The sequence below is a fragment of the Python bivittatus genome, unplaced genomic scaffold (assembly GCF_059951505.1).
Source record: "Python bivittatus isolate LINGU-HERP-01145 unplaced genomic scaffold, Pbiv_v1 ctg000180_np1212, whole genome shotgun sequence".
NCBI lineage: Eukaryota > Metazoa > Chordata > Lepidosauria > Squamata > Pythonidae > Python > Python bivittatus.
The window spans coordinates 2623304-2645306 of record NW_028277047.1 but is presented as its reverse complement, the minus strand read 5'-3'; the positions used below and the strand labels follow the sequence as shown (position 1 = coordinate 2645306).

Here is a 22003-nt window from a genome sequence, read left to right as displayed (position 1 = left end):
CGCGATCTACACTCTAGACGTGTCGGTGGAGCGCCACCGGGTTTAAAAATCCTCTTTCCCCGCTCTCCCCAAAGGTCTGAGGTACACTGCTCCTAAACCTAGAGGCTCAGGCTCAAGGCCTGCCAGCAGTCGCCCAAGCGCTCTGCCGTTGCCATGGCGAAGGGCCCCGCCTCGTGACGTCCGGCCCGGCGAGGTGAAGGGGTCACGTGCCCCGCGCTGCGCGTGACGCAATCTCTCTGCGCCCGGGCACGGCGGGGCTGAGAAAATTAAGAGAAAGCGGGCGGCTGTCGGCTGCGGCCTCCACCGGGACTTGCTCCAGGCGGAAGAGGTAAGGCGGCCCGGAGGGGCCCGGAGGACGGCGGGGAAAGCGGGGCGGCGGACGGGCGCGGGGAAGAATCACGGGAGAAGGGCGGCGGGAGCTGAGCGGGAAAGCGTTCCCTCGAGGTACGCATGCGCGATGCCGGGAGAGCGAGCTGCCAGGCTGTGGCGCGCATGCGCGCTGGTCCGGGATATATTTTTTTTTAATCCGCGCTTGGGCCGTCTTCAGCTTCGCTCTGATGGACTCGGCGCTCCCTGCGTCTCTCGCGCATGCGCGCCGGCGCCGCCCGTCGCTCTGCGTCTCGGAAGCGGTCGGCGAAGGGGCGGGGATGCGCCCGCCTTCCTCCTGCTGCCTTTCCCCAACCTGGCGCCCTCAAGAGGCGAGGGGAGCAGCTCCCACCCTCCACAGCCTGCCTGCTAGCTGGGGTGAGGGTTGCAACCCAGCTCCTGGAAAGGGGGCGAGGCTGGGGGAGGCACTTCATTATGGGGGTCTTCGTGCCAGAACGGTGGAGTTGCACTGCGTGCGTGTTGGAGGGAGGGGAGGCAACAGCGCTGGGGCGGCCCACGGGGCCATTGCATTAACCAAGCCTAGTTCTTCATAGAAAGAATAGGTCCTCCCCTTAGGAACGTTTGGTTCCCCCACCCTCCCAGATCAGGGAGCTTTGGGGATACACTTGCCTGACATGATGCTCTGCTAATTGGACAGGGAGGGGTGGAAAAAGGGCAAAGAAATAGCTGCAAAATAAAGCAAGTTCCTAGTCCTCATGGATGCTGATACAGTTATGGTGCGTCCAGAACACAGGCGGCTTCTCAGTGGATAAACTGGTCTTTTCCCCCCTACGACGAGGCAGACCAACCAATGCAGATTAGCCATTGCGATGCGCTTGGCTCGGGCTCAGCAGGGCTGTGTGAATTTCAGGGCTGGCAAACGCTGATGGATGGCGCAGTAGCGTGAGACCAGGTGAAGCTGCCGTAACTAAAGATGAAAAAGCCAGGAGTTTTGCCTAAAAGATCCCTTCGGGGAGATGGATAATAATCGATAACAGATCATAACAGCAAGACACTAAGGATCGCCCATCCCCGCCTTGCCGCCGGCAAGTTCGCAAATAATTTTTTTTTTATTTAATTCCCCCTTAAAAAAAAAAAGTCTAACCCTCGTGTTGGGTCGTGTGAACGGCAGCATCGAAGTGGAAGCTTGGAAAAGAGTTTTCCATAGGCTTATTCCTATGGCGTTTACAGCAAGGCTTCAATTCTATAAGCAGGAGTCGAAATCCCGGATGCTGCTTTAAAAAAGGAGGGAGATCAGCTTTGCTAAATCAGTCTGTGGGTTGCCCAAGAAGATATAAACGTCTTTTTTAGACTTAGCTGCCCCCTGAATTCGGGAGCTCGAGGCGGCGTCTGCCACGCCCCCTGCTATTTTTCCCAACAACAGCCCTGTGAGGTCGGTTGGGCTGCGCCACGCCGGCTTCTCCCACACCCCCCTGCATCTTATGGAGGATGATGGTGTGTGGGGCCCCGGGCGGCGGCTTCAGCCATGCATGCACACGGCTGTTCTCGCTTCCCTGCGACGCTTTTCGAAAAGGGAAGTCCTAGAAAAGGGGTTATTTAAGGAGCGCAGGGCTGCAGGTCCTGCCTGGGCTACAGTCCCCACCCAGCACGGGAGTGGGCTGCCTGTGGATGATGGAGACTGTAGTCCAGCGGCGTCCGACCCGCAGGCGGGAGGAAGCCGGTGCCTCCATGTAGATCCAGCCTGAAAACGCCATTGCGTCTCTCCTGGACGGAGAAGACCGCTCTGCCCTCTCCAAAGATGGCGCCGCCGGGCTCGCCAGGGTTCGGGGAGGCCGCTCGTCGCGCTCCCGGGGCGTCATCACGGCTCGCCGCCGCCGATCCCGCACAATAGAGGCGGCTTCCTTCGGCGGCGCCAGTCAAACTGGTGAAGGGGGAGGGAGGTAAGGCTGAGCCCGGCGCGGCTCGGGGGGAGGCGGCGGGCGCACGTGCCCGCCTGGGAGTGGGCGGGAAGCAGCGGCCGCTGCCCGGGCGCCCTGGGGGCGTGTGCCCCCCTCTGCCAGGCCTGCGGCGGCTCTGCTGCTGGGCGGCGATGCAACGCCACGCCGTGCAACGAGGAAAAGGACGCGGTCTAGGCGCCTGATCCTGCCCGGGCTTGTGTTTTTTGTGTGTTTCCCCCCGATGGAACCTCCAGCTCCAGCAGCAGACTATCTGTCGATGGAGGAAGGAGGCTTCCCTCTCCCCCCCCCGAAAAAAACGGGCAGGAGTGTGGTTAGCGACACTGCCTGGCAAAGAAGACAAGTTCCTGCCTCCCCTAGCAATGGTACAAGGGGAGGGGCAGAATGTGTTTTCTTCTGAACGTGGATTGATCTGCCTCATCGCTGATGGTCCCGGTGCCCTTTTCGCCTCTGGCCTCCCGAGCTCCTGCTCCTGGCACCCTGCCGAGGTTTGGCCTTGTTAGAAAAAGGTCGCTGCGCGCTGGGGGGCCCGTTGGAGCGATGCTGGCCGTGTCTGACTGTCCCCCCCTCCCACCTTGAGCATCTTCCTTCTCTTCCCTGTCATCGCCTGCCTCTGCCCTCTGGGGCTCAGGAAAGCAGCACTGCCCCTTTTTCCTTTGAATGCCACCCTCTGCTTATACCTCCCCAGAAAAGCAAAATGTTGCAACACAGCCAGGAATGCCTTGAATGCTGTAGACTTACTTTGGGTTCTCTGTGCTTTGTTTATGGCTATCTTTTCTGCAGGCCTGATTCCCAATAGTTAGCCCATGTTAAGGTCCTTTTGCGGAAGGAATGAAGTTTTCTTTTTATTCCTCCTCCCTTCTTCCTAAGTGGCCCACCAGCCCTGCAGATCTTTGTATCACCAGGACTCCTTGCAAAGCCACCTTTGTTCTGGAGCCTCCTGTTGCTAGTAACACGTTGGAAGCCCTGCCCCATCTTGCTCAAACCAAATACTCCAGCCTTCTGCCTATTACAGCACCAACTAACTACCTGTGGGAAGCCCACAAGTGGCCTTTATTTTAGGTTAGCTCCTAGCAACTAGTTTTTCAAGGTAGAGAGCCTCTACACCTGGAGGTTCCATTAAGCAAGTGTGAACTGGATTGGAAACAACTTGAAGTTGATTATATTGTCGGATGGTCTCTATATCATTTCTTTCTTACAGTTGCCACACATGCCAAATAAATAAGACGAGATGCTTCTTGTCTCAATTTCTCCACAGTATTCTCAACTTTGAAGAGTTATTTTATGTTGTCTTGTAAGCTGTTAGTGTTACTCTGGATGAATTTTCCCTAGATCAAGGAAGACTCCCTCCTAAAAGAGGAAGATCTTTTTCCTTTGATAAGAAAATGACAACTTTGGTCTTCGCAATGACTCCAAGATGCCAAAATGTGTTTTGGGAAGTGCCCTGAATAACCGGCCTGTTTCTTCCCTCCCGGTTAGAGTTACCCCACTTGAACCTTGAAACAAGGCACCGTGCATGAACTGAACTGTAATGAAATTTCATCTCCCCAGCTCAAGTAACTGAGCAGTTTGGGCCAAGCACAAAAGCTGTTCTCGATCGGCCGTGTTAGGCAGGTGCAGTGAACTGTAGCTGGGAGGTTTCTGAGTGTGTTTCTCTGGGTGTCTGTCTGTGTGCGCGAGGCTGGAGGTGAGAGAGAAAAGAAACAAGCAGGGTTGTTCCTTCTCTTGCATCTTGCAAACAGACTTACGAAAGTCACCAGATAGTAGATGCCTTTTGCATGTAGTGGTTAAGTCACCAGGCCAGCCCTAGGAAGAAAGAAGGGACACCCTTCTAAAAGTGCTGGTAAGAAAACTGCAGGGACTTGCCCAGACTAACTCGAAGCCCCCCCCCCCAAAAATGCCTTTTGCATTCTATATGAAAAACCTGTAAATGCATGCATGCCGAAACAAAATTGATTTGATGGGCCAGTGCTAATCATTGTGATCATCTTCTTGCCGGTTAAATTGGGTGGCCAAGCTAAGTGGGTATTCCCCCTTCATTCATTTTTTTACAGAAAATCCAGTCTGGTTTCATGGATCATTTGGATCAGTTCAGTGAGGCCCTTGGCATAATTCAGTGTTTTCTCAACTCCGCTGCTGGAAAAGGGGGGGGGGTATATAGCATATTTAATCACTGCTTTGGTTGTTGGACATTATTCTGTTTCCTCTGAGCATAGAATAAAATCTATGGAAAACAAAGCCCTGTTTGAAGCTTAAAATGCATTCCTTGCGTTAGGGAGAGGAGGAAGCCAAAGATTTACCTTGTCGGCCTTTGAATTGCATAACACTCTGCCCTCCTATTTTTCCCCACAACAACAACAACCCTGTAAGGTAGATGGGGCTGAGTGATTGACTCAAAGACCCCCAAGGACCTTCCCATTATAGTTATTGTAGGAGAAGAGCCATGTTCATCTATGGCAGCAAAAAACTGGAGCCCCTTTTCTGACTAAGCTTCTGCCTTTTAATAAAATTTGCGAGCCAGAAAGTAGCTACCAGGCTTCCGGGAGTGGTCTTGACCCTAGATTTTCCTGTTCCAGCATCTTGTACAGTACAGGCAGGATGGCTTGTGTACGCACTTAAGTAAGATTGTTGGGCTTTGTTGTGGCTTACGCAAGTCCCTGGCAATTGGTGAGATCTTCTGCAGCAATCTTTCCCGTGTCTCGTTTTGCACCTGGAGAGGTGAGCCTGTTATCTGAACTTGTTAACCAATACCCGGGAAGAAAGTTTACGCTCTTCTGTTTACAGCCTGTCCTTGACCTGCTTTGATGTACCTCTGGATCAGTTCCCGAAGAGCTGCTGATGGGCTCTTGGCGCCTTGAGGCTGCGATCTTTAGATCATGGTCTGTGTTAAGAAGGTATTGTTAGGATGGGGTTCTGCAGGGAGCCTGAATGCCAGGTTGTGTTTTCTGAATTTCAGAACGCTGAATCCAAGAACGCAATTTAATTTTTTTTATCCTAAAACTGAAGACTTACCTCTCCAAGACTGAACACTCAGTGGGTAAAGCATAAGGGATCTTCTCAAGCTGGGGGGTGTCTTTTCTTGAACTAGCACCTCCATGATCTGGTTCAGTCCATTCACATATCACGTATCTAGGCTTACGGCTAAGCAGGGAACATCTCCACCAATTCAGCATCTTCAGTCAAAGTTGTTCTCCCTGTTTGCTTAGCAGGCTGTCCGAATGATGGTTTAGTCTCATCTAAACATCCAGCTGATGTTTCAGGAATGATATGACTGTGCCCGGTGTCAGAATAGCTGGTCTGAAGAGAAGCCAGTTGCAAAGTTAGATCAGTTTTCTGCATGGCTTGTTTCAAACGTGTTACTTTTATTTATTTATTAGATTTCTTTCCCGCCTTTATTTTGTACAACTCATAATGCTCCCTCCTCCTATTCTCCTACAACAACAACCTTGTGAGGTGGGTTGGGCGGAGAGAGGATGACTTGGCCCAAAGTCCCCCCTGTGCCTAAGAGCAGTCTAGATCTCTCTGTTTTTGTCCAGCACCTTCACCCCTACACCAGGATCCCTGCCTTGGCCAGGGGGTTGGAATAGAAGACCTCCAAGGTCCCTTCCGTTCTATGATCCTTTCCTGAACGAAACTCATTTTGGTTAGCTCGAGCAAAAGCAAATAAACCCCCAGTGAGCTCCCCGCAGCGTGTAGACGTGGTTACATCGATCCAGGGTGTCACCAAAGCTTTTACAAAACAAGCTATCTGCTTCTTCCAATGCCACGTACGGTTTCCCCCAATCTTTTCCAAGCGGGTGCTTTCTCTAATGTTTTTCCCTCACCCTCTGGAGGTCCTGGACTGGCCCATTTGGCCAGGCAAACATCTGACAGAGCTGGCAGGATAATACTGAAAAAAGCGTGGAAGACAGTGATCCAGAAAATAGGTAGTTGGGCACCTGGCAGATGGCAACAAAAGCCAGAACGCTGTTTGGAATTTGGGTTGCCTCCTTATCCACAGCCATAGCCCTTCTGCCTGGAAGGTGATGAAAGAGAATTGAAATCTTAGCTTGAAAGGGGATGTGCTTCTAGGAACAAACCCCACCCTCTGGGCGAAAGAAGCCGCTGAGCAGAGCCAGCCAGGGCAGAGAATAGAAAGTGAAACTTAATTCCCCCCCCCCCAGCTATGCTAAAGAGGGGAAGCAGGTTCTCGGCCCTGAGGGCTGGAGTTCAACTGGCAAAGTTCTCCCTTCCCATCTCCCCCTGTGCCCCTGCAGCACACTTGCTCTTTGCGTGTGTGTGTGTGCGCGCTTCTCAGTCCCTTCCCTGCCGTTGAGATAGGGAGTTTCTGTTTCAACCTTTTGTTCTTCCCGTGCCGTTGATGCAATGCTCAGATCTCACCATGATGCAATGAAAAGAGGTAAGAACACCCCCTTTTGCTCCCCACTCCTCTGGGGAAAGACATCCAGCCCCCTTTTCTACTGAAGAGGAGATGCAAACAGACCCCGTTTGGATGGATGGCTGGAAAAACCGATCCCATCGTAAATATTAAAGACTTGACATGGGTAATTTCACTTTTACTTTTAAATGGAGGGAAAACTCTGACTCGAGGTGTCTCCTTTAAGAGAGCACAGTTGCACTCCTGTGTCCATTTACCCAGGAGTAAGTCTTGTACCATTTGAGCCTGAATTGTATTATGATATAACCTAGAATTTGTTCCTCGCCTAAGTAAGACTTACGGCAATATTTTGATGTCAAAAGGAGTATAGGGGCAAATGTTTTTGTCTGTGTGGTTTACTAAGACACAGTATGAAAGATACTGGAACTAGTTTGGTTCCCAAAGCAATTGAGAACCAAATGCCTTGGTTGTGTGTCTGAATGTGTCCGTTTTCAGGATCCTTATAACCGAACCACATTTTAAGTGGGCCGAATGAGAAATGTTCCATCGGTTTGCCGTGATTGAATCCTTGGGTCCAGAGTTTTCAGTCTCTTGCATCTACCTTTATAGCAGGTCTGTTCTTTAAAAGTGCAAAAGGCTTTCAGGATTTGGACAACATTTTCCAAGTTTGAAACTGCGTGTAAACGGATATCTTTGAGTATTTTACACTGCAGTTCAGTTGCCACGGGTCAGTTTCTTTGCAGGGATCCCTTTTAGTGGCTGACGGTTTAAGGGAGGGGAGCTGTATGATTGAGAATTGCACGAGAGGGATGTGGGAGAGCGTTAAGAATGATCTGATCCCCCTGAATAAGTAGGGATTTATTAGCTGATAGGAGCATTCCATCAAAACGTCCACCGATGTATTTGTAAAATAGTTTTTCTTTGCAGCGGTCTTATTTTACAGGGAGTGAGGAAAAGAGCCATGATCTCAGGCTGAGTTTATGACACCAGGCATGTTTTATTTGGTTGAGATTTAAGATGGTGTCCAATCCAGCCTGTGGCTTACGGATTAGCATTCTGGGTGAACCAACCTTTGCGGCTTAATCCACAAACTATGGTTAAATTAGCCCGGCTTAGGGCAGTATATCAGAGTCACAGATTAAAGAGTCCTTGTAATCATCTGTGTGAGAAGCAGGGTTGTTAGACTGGATCAACTTTCCTTTGGGGCTGGAATGGCCGTTTGGGCTATAGGTCAGCCTGTCCCGAAGGAATGGGCGGTGCCTTCCAGATGGGCAAACTTCAACTCCCAGCATTCCCAGTCAACATATTGAATGTACTGGAAGTTACAGCCGGTGCATCGGAATCGAGGCCCGTGTGGGGAAGCTGTTCCAGCCGTACGGATTCCCTCTGAGTCCAAAGCTATTGTTTATCTGTTCATCCCATCCCATCCCATCCCCAAATATTGCCAGAAGAAAGGGCTGATGGTAAAAGCTCAACAGCTAGGAAACGAGTCTCATGGACTAAAAGATTTTTTTTTTAAGCACAAATATTTGCCATGCGAGAAGTAACACTTCCCCTCGGCGTTTGTGTCCTGGGAAGCCCAAACCCAGCAAAATGTCCCTTTTTTTTTTTTTTTAATTGAAGAGCAAAACTAGCTGTGTTTGGGGAGGGGTTATTAGTCTCTGGTTCTTGCAGGTTTCCATAAAATAGTTTTTTAAAAAAGCAGGCACTAACCCAGCTTGGCACTAACCCGACCAGGGGTTCAATGTCATTTTCTGTTGCGGTCTGGAAGATTTTGAAGCAGATTGATTGATTGGTTATGTGCCATTGAGTCATTTCTGACTCCTTGTGACCACATTGATGGGTTTTCTGCATGACGGGGTGCACCAAGTCGGACCTGCGGAGCTCTGTTCCGCCGGTAACCCTGGTCTGGAACGTGCCTTCTTTTCTCTTTGCCAGACTCTTCTGCAGCAGCTCCTAGAAGAGCCAACCACAGCCGCTTCTCATCTAGGATAAATGTCTTCACCCCTGCTCCTGTACCCCATCAACATGCTATGAGCAAGCTGCCTGCTTGTGAAACAGGTTCAGACCAGACTCCCCCCGAACACAGCAGACTTGAGGATTTTCACCAGCAACAAATCCTCTTCCTGAAAGGACAGCTTCCCGAAGCTCCACTGTGGAAGCCTGATGTGCAGAGGTCCCAAAGTCCAGGAACATCCTTTCCACCCCTCCGTGCGAATTTATGGTACCACCACAGAGCTACGGCCAGAAGATCTGCCTGTAACAGTAGCTGGCAGCCACAGAAGCAGCCATTTCATCTTACGCCGAGCTACCCTGGAGGTTGTCAGAGGGGTGGAGTTGACAGGCTTGTCTCCAACTTTCAGGGGCTGGCTCTGAGCGCGCAAGGCGTGGAACAAAGGCTTCTGGAGATCTTGGGAGATCTGAAACCTGGGGAGACAGAATCGGCTTGCCGGCTTGCCCGCAAGCTGAACGTCAAAAAGAAAGTGGTCAACCAGTCTCTCTACAAGCTTCAACACCAAGGGCAGTTGCATAAATCAGAGACAACTCCGCCATTGTGGAGGTTAGCAGACCACCACAAGTTCTTGGAAACAAGAAGAGAGGGACGTTCGGCTGGCCAGGAGGACCAGAGGCACCTTTTAGATTTGGGGGTCAAAGAAGAAGAAAGTTCTGCCTCTGATCAGGAGGACTGTCTTAGTTCTCCTGACATGGCTGAAGTCAGGGAGAAGATCTGTAGCTTCTTGTTCGGGGTGGTGGATTCCACAGCCCACAACCTGGCCAAAAACATTGGCTTGACCAAGGCTAGGGATGTGAACACCACCCTTGTGGCCCTGGAAAAGCTGGGGGAGGTGCACAGAGAGAACGCCAACCCTCCAAAGTGGTCTCTCACGGACAACAAGCGGAAGCGGATGCAAGTCAAGATGAAGGCTGAAGAGGTCAGGCAAATGGTTCCCCCTGCTCCAGGCCCAGACCTCGAGCCCCCGACTCCTTGTGCAGAGCCAGAACCACCTGCTGGTGTGCCCTCTCCTCATCTTTCTCCTTCTCCTTCTCCTTCTCCTTCTCCTTCTCCTTCTCCTTCTCCTTCTCCTTCTCCTTCTCCTTCTCCTTCTCCACCTCCACTGCTGGAGAGCGAGGGGGAGAAAATTGAGAACGGGCAGCAGGCTGCCGAGCTGGTGGGACAGAGCGGCGGTTGTCCTCCCTGGACAGGACCCTCTCGCAAGCGGCCCAGGTATCACTGGTTCTCCCATTATGACAATTTTGAGAACGGCAAGTGGGCAACCGACGACATCCCGGAGGACTTGAATGCCATCAGCAACCAGGACGAGTCGAGATGTATTATGGAGTCCCCTCTGTCCCCCAGCTACACAGCCCAATTCGATACCGCCTTCCAGTGCACCCCCTTGGAGAAACTCATGGCGTGCCAAAAGAAGAACCCCGTGAGTGGTTTGATCGAGTACACGCAGTATATGTACCAGCATTGCGAGTTTGTCTTGCTGAAGCAGAGCGGGCCGTCCCACGAGCCACGGTAGGAGACCTTCTTGGGGCGGGAGTCGATCGGAGGAGGAGAGGAGAGTGACTTTGGGGGCTTGAGGGGTGAGCTCATGGAGCCCCTCAAGGCGTTATCGGTCCATGGTGGGCTAAAATGCCCCCATGACAACTCAACCTCCAGCCTCAGAAACGCGAGATGTTTTTCCCTCACTTGTAGCCTGGCACTTACATGATATTTACTCCAAAATTAGGGAGATTAATCGGGCTTCTTCCCAGATAAGTGGGTCAAGAGACGGGTGCTTGTCCCTCAACCACATGCGCAATTTGCACGGCTATAGCTCATGAAAACAAAAAGAAGTTTTTTCCCCCAGGTTTCCTGTGAAATGCATATGAAACGTGGTTGTTTGTCCCCAGAAACAGACTATTCCTTGATTTTCCTCATTTCCTTTCTTCACTGCCCATCCTTACACGATAGCAGTGGGGAAACCCGTCAGAGGCCCCCCGTTAAATAATCCAACCCCATCCCACAGGACCTGCCAGGAAGTATTTTCTAAATATAGGCACAATGTCTGTGGATTTGCTTTCTGCTTGGAGGAACACAGTCCCCCGCCTTTGGGGCAGCGAGCTCAGTTGCAGTATTAAAAGTCTGAAAAATGGGTGCTGGGGCAGGTGGTGAACGGATGAAAATGCGGTTGGAATTGTTATCTCCCTGAGATATTTTTGGACGCTGTACCTTCCTAATGACTTTTGTCTTTTTTTAAAAGATCCGATGGGAATGTTTTAAAGAAGCCACTTGGCTGCTTCCCCCCATTGCCCCCCCCATGGGGGGGGCTTTCTAGGCAATAATTCTCTCTGTCTCTCTCTCTCTTGCCTGCCAAGGTTTAAATTCCAGGCCATGATCGATGCCCGCCGGTTCCCTCCGGCCGAGGCGGGGAGCAAAAAGCTCGCCAAACAGGAAGCTGCGGCCAACGCCATGAAAATTCTCCTCCATGAAGCCGAGCACGAGGGGGAACACGGCATGGGGCTGGAGAAGTCCCTGTACGAGGACAGCTCCCTCAGGGAAGTGGAGATGGTGAGGAGGGAAGAAGGCCGAACCGAAGGGAAAGACGGGCTGCATCCGAAGCTGTGGCTTTGGCGACTCGGTGGAGGCGGCCTTGCGCTTCTGCAAAGCTTGGTGTCGCCCAACCTGGCGCCCCCCAGCTTCCTAAGTTCCATTCAGCCATGAGCGCCAAAGGCTGGTGGAGCTGGGGCCCGTCAGTCTGTCCCTCCCTGAGGCTTAAGACCGGGCTTCACATCCTCGCCAGCCGCTGGGTCCACGGAACATGCTGCGCCCAAACCAAACGATTCGGGTTACAATTTGCTGCAGTGTCTGAATGCAGCCAGCCAAGATGAACGAGCCAAGGATGTTGGGGTAATGCGTGACAGGGGAGACTCTCAGGCACCCTGAGTTTCCATGAGATGCCAGCCTTTATGTGGCAGGCGGAGGAAATCAAAGCAATGGCGGCCCCCCACTTTTCCACCCGTCCTGGCCTCCAGGGTTTTGGAGGTTTACCTCCCCTCCCCTTTTGGCACGCTTTGGAGCAGCAAAATCTTTCCTGTTCGTTTGCAACCCCCAACATGGGCCCTCAGCATAACATAAGCATTTTCACATCTGAGTTAGGGAGAGAGGAATCTGGTTCCTGTTACTGCTGCTGCTGTTATTATTATTATTATAATTATTATTATTATTATCCCTTCCTCCTCTCCAGCCTGAAGAAACAGACCCCGAGCCCTCGTCCACCACGCCACAGCCAACCCTCCTCTCTGGGAAGAACCCCATCAGCGCCTTGATGGAATATGCCCAGAAGTCGGGGAGCATCTGTGAATTCAAGCTGCTGTCTCAGGATGGGCCGCCCCACGACCCCAAGTAAGCTGTGGGAGGGGATTTGCTCCTAGTTGCCTCCTTGGGGGCGGGGGGAAGCCCTGCACTAGAGGAAGGTGACAGAGCAAGATCCGTTGGAAGGAACAGTGAGTTACTCCCTAATGCAACTTCAGGCTGGAAAGGTTTCTGAGCTTTACATGCACGTGCTGTTAGGCGCTCACCCGCCTTCAGGAGAATTGATGTTAGTTGAGAGATTTTCCTCTTTCTTTGTAGGGGTATCCCCTGAAAAAGCTGATAGCAGCTGTGTGGCTGTGCGTATGGGTGTTTAGTTCCCATCACTGGTTCAAGCAGGTGGACAAGATCCCTAGGAGAGATCCCAGGGAAAAGTAACCTGGACTCTCATTGGCCAAAGAAGGATTCCTGGCTGAGTCCTTCCCTCCCTTCCCCATCCTTCTCCCCCCTCCACTTCCCTTCTCTTTTCTCTTTCTCTCCTCTTCTTTCTCAGATTGTGAGACTGGTTTTCTCTTCCCCTTTCAGTCCTTGCAGCGTTCCAAGCATTATAGGTTCTTCCCAAGCCTTCAATAAAAAGCTTGATAATTTATACCTTGGCGGACCACGCCTTCTCCAAAAGGGAAGCAGGTGGAAAAAAATCAATCTGTCCCTCTCATCCCGCTGTTTCCTGCTGGGTCGATTTGCTTTGCAAAACATCTCTGAAGTGTCTGAGCATCTTCCTCCCCCCTCTCTCTCTCGCTCTCAAAATCTTTCCATAAAATCTGCCACAGGATTTTTGATACTGTGCTCTGATCTATAAAAATTAAGCCTCCATGCCTCAACCCAACATTTTCTCTTCCTTTTACACCTGACTCAGTTTCCCCCTCTCTAGATTGCATAGCCTCCGGAGAGGCGCTCGTCTCTCATTCTTTTTACGATGCACAGGGTTACTGCTAACACTGCTAGGTCTGCAGTCGCACATTAATTGAATGTTGACTGGCATCTGTTCAGGTTTAGATACTGCGTGAAGGTGGACGAGCGCGTCTTCCCTGCCGTGGTCTCTAACAGCAAGAAGGGAGCAAAGCAGATGGCTGCTGAGGCCGCCATGAAGGGCCTGTCTGGGGACACGAGTGGCTCGTCCGAGCAGGTAGGGCGTTCCCGCAGCTCCCTTGCATCTTAGAGTTTCTCGGCTTCCTTCGCTCACAGTCCAAACCTCTTTGTTTGCTCGACTTCAGATGGAAGCCCAGGGTGAGCAGACTGTGGAGTTACCAGGCGGCCAAGCGGGGAACCTGGAAGAGCCCAAGGCAGTGAGCGCCAAGGGCGTCGGCGAGTTGATCAAGTACCTGAATTCCAACCCGGTCAGCGGCCTTCTGGAATATGCCCGCGCCAACGGCTTTGCTGCTGAATTCAAACTGATCAATCAGACCGGCCCTCCCCACGACCCAAAGTGAGTCGAGGGTCTGCGGTTCATCCTGCTTGCCCCAGGGATCCCAGCCCCGTGGTTTGGGTCTGCCGGACAAGACCGGCCTCTCTCGAAACCTGTCCAACCTGGGCCATCACGGGCTGAATCATTTTCCTGCAGCCGGTGACGGGAGCCCTCTCCCCCACCCCACTCCCCCCCTTGAGACCCGAGCTTTCTCCAGCTGATTCTTCCCAACAGGTTTGTCTTCCAAGCTAAAGTGGGGGGGCGCTGGTTCCCGTCAGTAACAGCACACAGCAAAAAGCAGGGCAAACAGGAAGCAGCAGACGCAGCGCTCCGAGTCCTCATTGGGGAGACCGAGAAAACTGAACAGACGGCCGAAGGGCTGGGCGTCACAGAGGTTAGGCCTTTTCTAGCACAGGACGTTCATGTTTGCTTCCTTCCTCCGCCTTCCTATCCGAACAGTTAATCCAGCCCCGGTTCGCTGATTTGCGTGACCAATTAATCCATAATTTTTTTTCAGAAAGCCTCTCGGCTTTATCTAGTCAAAGCTGGATTTTGTACCTTGGGTGAAGCCATCAGCAACAATTTGCAAGGGAGTTAGCGAGTTGCAGGAAGCTAAACTCCATTTGCTCTCTTGTAGGGCTTGAACTAGGCCTTCGTATAGTTGGGGGGGTTGCAAGGAGGGGGTAGGAGGAGCCTGGATATATTTCTTCTCTTTCTGGCCCCGTTGAACTTTTTAAAATGGAAATGGAGATTGCCAAGAAACTGGGTTCTCTGTTCTTTTGGGCTCCTGTGGAATTGGTGCAGAGAGCCATGGATATATCGGCATGTCCGGGAATATCTTAATGGTTATTTGACAGTAATTGGGGAACCTAAGCCAAACCTTGTACCAGCTTGTTACATGAAAGTTTGCCCATGATGCACATCACACCTTGCTATCGCTCCGTGTTCCCACATGCTACAACCTTGAATAGTGTAATGGCATGTGGGAAAGACCTTGAGAAACGGGGTGAAGAGACGCTGCCAAGGGAACGGTCAGATAAGAGACGGCTTAGCCCTCAGCTGCATAATGGGCGGAGAAAGAGACTCAGAAGGGACCTCCCTAGTTCTCGGGCTGTGAAGGAGATGGGGGGAGATTTGTACTTTCAGACTTGCAAGATTCTGTCAATGTCGCTTTACAGCAAAGTAGAATCAGGTCATCTGGTCGTGTTGTCTGTCTGGCCTCCTTAGTAAGGCTGACCCATAGAGACGCAAGCCTCCTTTTTAAGTCTTTGAGACTGTGTAGCCCGGAGGGCCGTTCCTGATCTCCCTCCCCTCCGGTTGCAGCTCCCGGTGAGCGGAAGCACCCTGCACGACCAGATCGCCATGCTCAGCCACCAGAGGTTCAACGCCCTCACGGCTCGCATCCAGCACAGCTTGCTCGGGCGCAAGATCCTGGCCGCCATCATCATGAGACGGGGCCAGGAGGGGCTGGGGGTCGTGGTGAGCATCGGAACAGGTAAGGGAGGCGACTTCTTGCCTGAAACAGGAAAAAAAAAATGTACGATTGACGGTTTTGATGGTTAGACAGAAGATTGTAGAAAGAAGAGCGGTACATTGTAATCCTAGGGTAAGAGGCAAACTTAGAATTGTACTTAGAACTCTTGTAAAGAAAAACCAGAAGCTATTCCTTTGTATTCCTTCTTTTCTATTTTTCTGCTACTTTTCTTTTTCCTTTCTTGCACTTTTAGCTTTGTCTTGGTTTTCTTTCCCTTACTTTATATTGGTTTGCATTAGTTTTTACTTCCTTTTTAAAAAATCTTTAATAAAAACTGTGTATGTATAATTTGCCCTTTCGGCTCCACGTTGCATCTGGCTTTGGAGCAACTGCCAAATAAATAAATAGATAAAGGGACAGGAAAGGGAGATTGCTGCTGCTGCTGCTGCTGCTGCTGCTGTTGCAAAAGCAGATGCAACGCGGAGCTGAAAGAGCAAACGAAAGTCTCGGGAGGAAGCTAGATCTGGGGTTGACCCTGTTCTCTGGCTCACGGCGTGCCTTGAGAAAACTTGGCGCTCTCGAGCAACGGTCCCTCCCATTTCCCCCAGATTCCATCTTGCCACTTACCTGCAGCTGCTTGCATTTAGGCTCCATCACGTGGGGCGTCCCTAACTTTTTTTTTTCCTTCCTCCTCACCTGGCAGGGAACCGCTGCGTGAAAGGGGAGGAGCTGAGCTTGAAAGGGGAAACGGTGAATGACTGCCACGCGGAGATCATCTCCAGGAGAGGATTCATAAGGTGAAGGGAGGCAGTGGGTTAGGCCCTGCAACCGCCCAGGCTGCCAGGAAGACTGGGGGAATGGGAAGTTGTGACACTCGGTCTTCTTTATTTGGGGAGCCCCACTGCCTTCTCGGGCAGCATTCATGTCCCAGCGCCGTCGCCCTTCCTCTTTCCTTTGTTTCTAGGTTTCTGTACAGCGAGCTCATGAAGTTCGACCCCTCGGCACCGGAGGACAGCATCTTTCAGCCGGCGGTGGATGGCAAACTGAAGATCAAAGATGACATCACCTTTCACCTGTACATCAGGTGAGTGCTACCTGAAGCTTGGCTCAGCCGTGGAAAATCATAAGGGGGGAAAGATAGAAGTTCCAAAGGGGCGAAGGAGCTGCGTTTTGGGGGACTGAAATAGGAACTGGGAGATGGAGGAGGAGGCCCCCCCAAACTTGGCCGGCTGGAGGTAGGAAGTTGGCATCCAACTGTATCTCCCCTTTCAATCATCTTGCAAGCAGGTCCTACGGGGTCGGGGAACTTTAAACTGGGTTCAGATTCAGCCTCACAGCTTGGTATGTGTGTGTGTGTTCTCCAGCACGGCGCCTTGTGGAGACGGTGCTCTCTTTGACAAATCCTGCAGCGACCAGGCCAGCACAGCCGGGGAGGACCAGCACCAGCCCCTCTTTGAGAATCCCAAGCAGGGGAAGTTGCGCACCAAGGTGGAAAATGGTAATTTCCTTCAAGAACCGAGTCCTCCTAAAACCGAAAAGCCGAATCTCACGGTCTAGTCCCTTTCCTTGAGATCCTGGGATGCTCTGATTTGTGTGGCTAAAGCACAAAGCGTCTGTTTTTGCCTCAGGACTGCAAAAACAGCAGGGCGGAGAGTAAATCTATCTTTGCTCGATTAATTGGCGAACTGGGGATGAATTACCCAGGCTGGGCGCAGAGGCGTTTGGAATAAAAGTGTCTTCCGAGGGAGCGGCCCTGTTGATTTCTCAATTTGCGACAATCCGGTGGCTGCCTGGAGCCAAGGAAGAGAACAACCTTCTCTCCTGCTGAGTGCAATTGTCACGGCAGCCAGTCCCCATTGCTCTGTGAAGGCAAGAGTATCAGCTGCCAAGAGGGAGTAGGAGAAGGTCCGCAAGGACTGGCTTTAATGTGCATCCTTTGGGCTGATCCGGGGCCTCGTGCTTTTCCGCAGGAGAAGGCACCATCCCGGTGGAGTCCAGCGACATCGTGCCAACCTGGGATGGCATCCAGCATGGCGAGCGCCTGCGCACCATGTCCTGCAGTGACAAAATCCTCCGCTGGAACGTGCTCGGCTTGCAAGGCGCCTTGCTGTCTCACTTCTTGGAGCCGGTCTATCTTCGCTCAGTCACACTCGGTAGGAAGGTCTTCTCCTTCTCAGCCAAGCTGGGTGCGGGGGGGGCATGGCTTCCTCAAGGTCCTGGTTCTAAGCCCTGGTTTCTCTCAACCAACCCTGCTTTGCTCCACTTTTACCCCGCTTCCAAGCGAATGCGTCTCCAAGCATTTTGCAGAATAGAAAAAGGACCTTCAAACAATGTGGAACAATAGTCATTGATCAGGTTGTGGGAGGAGGTGAGTCCAATTTATGGGCATTTCATGCGAGGAAGGCCCAGATGATCTTCCCCAGGCCTAAGTTTTAAAGAAGCCACAGGAGGTGAGTTCCCCAACCACACCACCAGGAAAGCAAGCCAAACCCCCCGTTTTACCTTAGTATGATACAGGTCATCCTCATTTAGCGACTGCCTCATTTAGTGACTGTTTAGAGTTATGACAGTGATGAAACAGTAACTTTGCAACCAATCCTCGCATTGATGACCTTCGCAGGTCTGTAAAGCCAAGGAAAGCAGAAGTCAGATCGTAAGCACAGTCGCGGTTTCACTGAGCAACTGCTTCGCTTAACGACCAAGTTGCTGGTCCCCATTGTAGTTGCTAAACAAGGACTGCCTGTATCTGAGTTCAACCGCTGTCTTTGCGCTATAGGTTCCTCCAGGTGGGAGGAGAACGTGCCTTAGAGACGTGTGGCTGCGGCGCCATGTTTTTCTGGTTTTATTTTTATGGTTGTCGGGTTTTATATTATTTTATACAGTTTTTACAGTGCTTTATTGGTGGTGTTGATAGCTCTGCTTGCAAACTTTCCCTTGGTACATCTTTCCATTTTCTCTCTCCAGGTTATTTGTACAGCCAAGGTCACTTGACCCGCGCCATCTGCTGTCGTATGTCCAGAGACGGCAGCACGTTTGAGACAGCACTTTCCGCACCCTATTTTGTCAATCACCCTGAGGTATCTCTTGCGTCCACATCGGCCTCTCTCTTTGATTCAATTAATAGAGAAGAGTCAAGATGGATGATAGCACTTACTTAAGAGAGCAAAAAAGCGGGGGGGTGCGCGTTTGTGTTGGTCTCTCTTCTGTCTTTTTTAAGACACAAAAGATAGCTTGCATAGAAGTGGAGATCTGTGTGGGCAGGTGGTCTCCCACCCCCCATTCTCCCCAAATGACCCCCCAGCAACACAGTCAGATGTCTTAAGTTATACAGGTAGTCCTCATTTAGCAACCACAATGGGGTCCATCAACTCGGTCGTTAAGCGAAGCAGTCGCTAAGTGAAACCACGACCATGCTGATGATCTTACTTCAGCTCTCCTTTGCTTTACACACCTTTGAAGGAGATCTGTGAAGGTTGCAAAATTATTTTTCATCCCCGTTGTAACTGTGAACGGTCGCTGTGCAAGGCAGTCGCTAAACGAGGACTCCCTGTACATTGCTTTTAGTCCTTGAGGACAATGGCCCACCATCTTTAGCTTCCTGCTGATAAAACTTTTGTAAATCAAAGCTTAGCAAGCCGTGTCCCCACCCCGGAGACACTAGACCGTTCTGTGATTTCTAAGCATCTGAGGAATAGGGTAAATGTGCAGAGTGATACGTGATAAGCTTGAGGGGTGGCCGCTCGTGGCTCTGGGTCCGGCAAAGAAATTCAGGCCCTCCCCGTGTCCCTGCAGGTTGGCCGAGTCAGCGTCTACGACTCGGCGAGGCAGACAGGCAAGACCAAGGAGTCAAGCATCAACTGGTGTCTCCCCGACAACGCCAGTGTTGAGGTGCTAGATGGCACGAAAGGCAAGGTGGACGGGTAAGTCAGACTTGAGCGCGTTCAGTCTATGCGCCTGCCGGCAGCCCCCCAAAAATTCTGGGGCTGTCGCCGAGATCCTGGAGCCCTTTTACGCACCGGCTCGTGGGCCATCCTCAGCGTGTCGCCATGGGGGAACCAGGTCCATTTTGGCATCGGAACGGCAACCTTTGTCGTGACCCAGTCCTGGGTCTCTTCTGTTCCCCCGCGTCGCTTGGACCCAAAAAGTTGCAGCACTGTCCCCCCTCTCATTTCCTTTGGAAGCAGCGGGGCTTTGCTCTAAACGTACAAAAACTCCCCCACCGGTTTTTTGGGGTGTGTTTTTTCCCCCTGAGTTGTTTGGGATCACGGGCCCTTCCTCTTCCCCAGGCCCAAACTGGATGTTTCGCGAGTCTCCAAGCAGAACCTCTTTGCACTCTTCCGGTCGCTTTGTGCCAAGATGGGTCGGGAAGACCTGCAGAACTTCGCCGTCTACTCGGAGGCCAAAGCAGGTGCCCTCACATACCAGAGTGCCAAGCGCCAATTCTTCTGGGCCCTGCAAGAGATGGGGTACGGAAGCTGGATCTGCAAACCTCAGGAGGAGAAGACCTTTGTTCTGCCAGAAGTTTAACAAGCTGCACATTTCATTTGATTTTTTTTTTTTTGTAATTTTCTGCAGATGTCGGGAAAAGGGAGGATTTATTTTTTATTATTTTAGATTTTGGGTGGTGGTTGTCATTTTTAACGGAACCAGGAATGTTCACATAGAGTTACAGGTTTCCGGAAACTGGCCATTACTTCCAGTTTAAATCAACAAGGCATTTTAATTCGGTTGGGAAGGCCAGGGGTCTTCCCCACTCCCTTTTAATCCCCCCTCCCTTTTTCAGCAAAGATTTGCAGAGACATGATCCAAAACGTTGTGCTCGAGGGAACAAGAGATCCACCAGCATTCCTTTCTCCCTCTCTCCACCCTGCAACTTTTCCTCCTTCCTTCCTTTTTCACTTTCTGGGGGGGGGGCAAAAAAAAAAATCATTGTTTGACCCTTTGTTTTCAAGCGGTGCAGTCGGTACACTGGTCACTTTGTGCTCACACATTTGTTACTTTGCCACAAGAGCTCTGTTCTGTCCAGGTGGCTTCCGAAGAGCGCCGGGACGATTTCCCATCTGTTTAAGCGGATCGGATTGTTGAGGAACGTTTCGGCTTTTCTCCAAGTCTTTCGAGCGACGCCTCTGGGCCAAAGGACGGTGTCGAGATCTGCCTGACCGGGTGGATCCAATCAAGCCGGGTGGATCCAATCTGCCTGACCGGGTGGATCCGAGGTGGCCGTTCTGTGGTTAAGTCTTTCCCGCACAGCCCCACGTGAGCTGCACACTCAATTCTCCCAGCAGAGCTTGGCTCCCATTTCCCCTTCGGCCGGCAAGCAGCCTTGGGGGTTCTTCTTTTCCCTGAGCCCAGGCTTTGCAGAAAGGTGATTTGGGAAGGCTCGGGGGGCCGGGGAGGCTGAAGCTACATGCTTGGCGTGAATGCGGGCTGAGGAATGCTCCCTGCCAGCCAGCAGGAACCGAAAGAAGGGGTGGGATTGCGCTGGGGGAAACCAGGGAGGTCTGGTGGTCATCCCGAAAGACGGCAACCGCTTCGTGATGCCTGCCAGTCGTGTGGCGTGTCTCTCAGGCAGGCAAGACCCAGCCCTCCAGCCAGAGAGGGAGAATGTCTTACCTGGGTTCCATCCCATGGATGTTGTCTTAATGCAGAGAGGTTGGAGAATGGGCATTTCCTCCTCCAAGTCTGAACAGGCACATGGCTGTTTGACAAGCTTGGAAGCGGGAGCGTGACCCTGTTCCAGAGCTCCCTGCATTCAAATGGGCAATTTGGGATGGGAGCGGGGGGGTGTAATGTGGCCAAATCACATTCTCCCCCTCGGTCTTCCCTGCACATAGCCAGCGTGGCCGTACGAAGGCTCTAGGCTAACGTATGTGTAAATTTAAAATAGAGAAGATATTTATGCAAGGTCCCTCCACGGTCTCCTTGGGTGCTGGCCCCCAAAATTACTTTCTTGGGTGCTTTTCCCCTAAAGCAAAAAGGGAAAGTTGCCCCCGGTTAGATATTTTCTAATACCTCTCTCCTTCCCTTCAGCCCTGCTTTGTGTTTCATTCGGCCCTCGCTCTCAGTTGGCGTTGCTGGAAATCCACTTTTCGTCAAAACAAAAACTGAAGCCTTCCATTCCCAACATTTTGCCCCCGTGGTTTGTTCCCCCTCCCCTTCATTGTGATAGTCCTCGCAAGGACACCAGCTCCAGATTTGGCCCTTCTCCTCTTGTAACACAGGTTACTTCTCCCCCCACTTTTTTTATTTGGCAAGTCGTTTCGTTCCCCCACTGGGTCCCCTCATTTGACGGACAAGTCATCGCATTCCACCTGAAATAAAGAGATTTTCTGTATCGGCTCCCCAGCGTGTGGTTCTTTCTAAAGAAGGCGAGGAGGTTCATCATGGCGGTTTCTCGGACAGCTGTGAGAAGGGATCTCTGGTTGGGGAGCCGCGGCAGTTCAAGTCAATGGGGATGCATTTTTTTCCTGCAAAGAGGCCTTCAACTAAACAACATGGGCGCAATTCGGTCCACATTGATCTTCGCCCGCAGCCATCCTGATCTTGGGAGCACAATGTAGCCAGGGTTGAGTTCGTGCCATCGGTGCGGAGTTGCCCAATTTGCATTTCCGGGGGAAAGCGCGCATCCCTGCTTTGATTCAAGAAGAGCGCGTGCACAGCACGTCTGCCCATTTAGCTGCTCCGGGACCAATCAAGGCAGCAGGCTGGCCCAGCCTATGGTTAATGTGGGGCTGAGGATTGATATGAGCACAGCGGCTGTGGTTTGGAATCGGATTAGGGCTCTGTGGAAAACTAGCCTTTTATCCCCCCCCACCCTGAAAATTGTGGTCCTCAGAGCCTGGAACCAGGGAGAAAGTTCCCCCCACCCCCAGTAAGAGGGTATCTACCCTCCTATCACAGCATAAATTTTAAGTTCTTGGGGAAAAGACCTGGAATTTATACATTCTAGTCAACCTGTTCCTTCCCCTGAAACTTCCCGTCGTCTTCCACTGAACTGCTCACCAGGTAGTATTTACCAATAGGTGCGTCTGCACACAGAGGTTTTGTTTCACCCATCAATAAACAAGCATTCTTCTGCAGGGTCTTGCATCTTCCCCACCTCCCC

The 22003-nt window shown here is 51.7% G+C and overlaps 1 protein-coding gene and 1 long non-coding RNA gene across 5 annotated transcripts; one reads left to right on the top strand and one right to left on the bottom strand.

Moving 5' to 3' along the window:
- The first annotated feature begins 211 nt into the window (after positions 1-211).
- ADAR (adenosine deaminase RNA specific) lies at positions 212-21232 on the top strand. Of its 4 annotated transcripts, none has more exons than XM_007438921.4 (15): positions 212-328; positions 8599-10183; positions 11026-11218; positions 11895-12052; positions 13010-13145; positions 13234-13445; positions 13659-13818; positions 14748-14919; positions 15602-15695; positions 15863-15982; positions 16263-16396; positions 16869-17051; positions 17863-17975; positions 18691-18818; positions 19185-21232. In XM_007438921.4, the coding sequence occupies exons 2-15, from the start codon at positions 8694-8696 to the stop codon at positions 19423-19425; spliced, it is 3534 nt and encodes a 1177-aa protein (XP_007438983.2). In that variant the 5' UTR covers positions 212-328; positions 8599-8693; the 3' UTR covers positions 19426-21232. The 4 variants fall into 4 exon arrangements, with proteins under 4 accessions (XP_007438983.2, XP_025029378.2, XP_025029376.2 ...); XM_025173610.2 differs by lacking the exon at positions 212-328 and adding an exon at positions 2187-2267; XM_025173608.2 differs by lacking the exon at positions 212-328 and adding an exon at positions 6443-6681.
- Positions 4440-6274, bottom strand: LOC112541988 (uncharacterized). The gene is made up of 3 exons (XR_003085905.2): positions 6107-6274; positions 5295-5579; positions 4440-5163 (listed from the first exon to the last, which is right to left on the bottom strand). It is a non-coding gene; the product is annotated as an uncharacterized LOC112541988 (long non-coding RNA).
- Positions 21233-22003: the final 771 nt, after the last annotated feature.

Coding starts and splice junctions, on each gene's coding strand:
- ADAR (XM_025173608.2), top strand. CDS start 6,648: ATGCTCAGATCTCACCATGATGCAATGAAAAGAG. Junction 11,219..11,894: donor CCCTCAGGGAAGTGGAGATG/GTGAGGAGGGAA, acceptor CCTCCTCTCCAG/CCTGAAGAAACAGACCCCGA. Junction 13,819..14,747: donor AAGGGCTGGGCGTCACAGAG/GTTAGGCCTTTT, acceptor CTCCGGTTGCAG/CTCCCGGTGAGCGGAAGCAC.